Source organism: Lottia gigantea, assembly GCF_000327385.1.
Source record: "Lottia gigantea unplaced genomic scaffold LOTGIsca_20, whole genome shotgun sequence".
Taxonomy (NCBI): Eukaryota; Metazoa; Mollusca; class Gastropoda; family Lottiidae; genus Lottia; species Lottia gigantea.
The window spans coordinates 1,244,628-1,247,909 of record NW_008708401.1 but is presented as its reverse complement, the minus strand read 5'-3'; the positions used below and the strand labels follow the sequence as shown (position 1 = coordinate 1,247,909).

The following is a 3,282-nucleotide window of genomic DNA, read 5'->3' as shown; positions in this document are numbered from 1 at the left end:
ATGGCCGATTCAAGTTCAATATCGCTGGATGATAAAAGTTTGTCGTCACGTGGTGGGGTGTTTGCTAGAGTAATAAATAGGCTCAGTGGTAGACGAAAATCTCTATCTAGTGATGTACGACGTTCATTTCGCCGCACTCGGAAGGCGTATTCGTTAGATCAAGGTGTTCTCCGAGCGAACCTCGAGCTACGAGCGTCGCAAGAACGTTTTTTGGGAATTAAAAGACGTTTGAGTCGAGAGTCGTCTGCTCCGACGTTTGTACAGGATCGTAGACAATCGGATGCTTATTTAAATTACTATGAGGTAAGTAAGCTACTAAGATTATAATTTGTCATGTGCAGGTGATTCGAATATTTAAATGAAACTAAATCTGTTTACTTTTTGACGAAGCTGTTCTATATATTCGGTCGTCCCTTTGAAAGAAACAAAGAATTGACAAACATATAAAATTTATCATTTTTTCAAGCCAGTTACGGGTCATTATCATTTAATATAATGAATTTTGAACAAGTTCAAGGACATCTGTTATTCCACTGGTATAAGAGTTAATTTTGTACGTGCTTGAAAATATTTCTCACTAAAGTTCGCGGTCTTGGTTGACTAAGATTCGTAGGCGTTATAGACGTACTTCAAACAAGAAACAGTTAAAAAAGATTATCAGCAAATTTAATCTTGGTGACCTTGATCATTGTTCCAAGTGTATTGCTACTCCTACATAAATATTTTAAATATCTTTCCGTTGTAAACCCACATTGATATCATAATTATATATTGGAAGGTAACTGATATTCTCAATGATCAAACTGATAAAGATTCAGTTGTTTACCTTATAATGAAAATCTCAAAATAGTCGAATTTTACCTTCCGTACAATAGAACATGCTATGATCAGTGACGTTTTTGAATATCATTAGATGAGGAGACCGAGTCGGGGCCACATGTATAATTTTTAAGAGATGATTCTTTCCCCAAGTATCCTATAATAATAAGAAATTTGACAGTGTGTATGTCTGCGGAGGTAGGGGGGTCACTCCAGCCTCAAATCTGGCCCCTCGTAGGAACACCACTGGTTGTGGTAAATGTGACTAAAGAATGATATGATGTACTCTGCACTGATTATAGTCTTCAACTGGATTTTGATGAAATTTGATCTGACAACACCATAAAGACTTTAAACTACCGAACAACATGACTTTTTATTCGCCCATTGACATTTCAGTCTATATTCTGTATTCGTCTGGTGAAGCACAACTTCAGCTATCTGTAGACCTGGTTAAGTTCGGCGCACATTGGTGGATATTTTAAGGAAACGTCTTAGGAGTTTCTGACAACGTTGGACGTTAGTTTATAGTTTATATCGCTTAAAGTTGAATTTTTCCTTAGTAATTTTAGTGTATGTTATTTATGAGTTACAACTAAACATTATTAAATACTGATAATGTCAATACAAATCCAGTTATATCGATAATGATATAAATATAGCCATTTATAAATCAAATATGACATATCATGAATTGTTATATTTTGGGTTAAAAGTTATTATGTATAGGCCGTAATAAATATCAAATGCTCAGTTCTTGAAAAATTGTCTTGCCTAAGTAGTAATGACATGACTCGTTTAGAAAAAGAAAAACCTAAAAAAAAAAACAAACAAAAACAGAGAAGCGCAAAAGAAAAATATCGGCTTTTAATTGATAAATGCAATTCGTCTAGTATATAGTAGTCATTGTGGACATTTTTGAATTGTTTTCTCACAAGAAATCGGATAATAAATAATCAAACCAACGCCTTTCAGTAATTCGGTAAATAACCCTGAATATCACGATAAGAAAACATCATGATTGTTTATTACTCGCCTTACTTTGAGAATAGTATTCAAAGTTCAACCATCTCTATGTTGAGAACAGTATCAAACCATCTCTATGTTGAGAGCAGTATCAAACCTGCTCTATATTGAAAACAGTATCAAACCTGCTCTACATTGAGAACAGTATGGAACCGGCTCTATATTGAGAACAGTATCAAACCTGCTCTATATTAAGAACAGTATCAAACCTGCTCTATATTGAGAACAGTATGGAACCGGCTCTATATTGAGAACAGTATCAAACCTGCTCTATGTTGAGAACAGTATCAAACCTGCTCTATATTGAGAACAGTATCAAACCATCTGTATGTTGAGAACAGTATCAAACCTGCTCTATATTAATAACAGTATCAAACCATCTCTATTTTGAGAACAGTATCAAACCTGCTCTATACTGAGAACAGTATCAAACCTGCTCTATACTGAGAACAGTATCAAACCATCTCTATATTAAGAACAGTATCAAACCTGCACTATATTGAAAACAGTATCAAACCTGCTCTATATTGAGAACAGTATCAAACCTGCACTATATTGAAAACAGTATCAAACCTGCTCTATATTGAGAACAGTATCAAACCTGCTCTATATTGAAAACAGTATCAAACCATCTCTATATTGAGAACAGTATCAAACCTGCTCTATATTGAAAACAGTATCAAACTTGCACTATATTGAGAACAGTATCAAACCTGCTCTATATTAAGAACAGTATCAAACCATCTCTATATTAAGAACAGTATCAAACCTGCTCTATATTGAGAACAGTATCAAACCATCTCTATGTTGGGAACAGTATCAAACCTGCTCTATATTGAGAACAGTATCAAACCTGCTTTATATTAAGAACAGTATCAAACCTGCTCTATATTAAGAACAGTATCACACCTGCTCTATATTGAGAACAGTATCACACCTGCTCTATATTGAGAACAGTATCAAACGTGCTCTATATTGAAAACAGTATCAAACCTGCTCTATATTGAGAACAGTATCAAACCTGCACTATATTGAAAACGGTATCAAGCCATCTCTATGTTGAGAACAGTATCAAACCTGCTCTATATTGAGAACAGTATCAAACCTGCTCTATATTGAGAACAGTATCAAACCATCTCTATATTGAAAACAGTATCAAACCTGCTGTATGTTGAGAACAGTATCAAACCTGCTCTATATTAAGAACAGTATCAAACCTGCTCTATACTAAGAACAGTATCAAACCATCTCTATATTGAGAACAGTATCAAACCTGCACTATATTGAGAACAGTATCAAACCTGCACTATATTGAGAACAGTATCAAACCTGCTCTATGATAATAATAATATAATAATAATTTTATTTATTTGACCATAAGGCAAAAAGCCTATAGTTCACTAATATATATACAGTTCATAGTTTACAATATAATTA

General features: G+C 33.9%; 1 protein-coding gene across 1 annotated transcript in view; it reads left to right on the top strand.

The window, feature by feature from the left end:
- Positions 1-3,282, top strand: part of LOTGIDRAFT_231532 (hypothetical protein) — a gene marked incomplete at both ends in the record, with an annotated part of 19,192 nt that continues 15,910 nt past the window's right edge. Inside the window, one exon of the mRNA XM_009053689.1 lies at positions 1-303. Coding sequence (XP_009051937.1) covers positions 1-303 — 303 coding nt within the window. The remainder of the gene's footprint in view (positions 304-3,282) is intronic.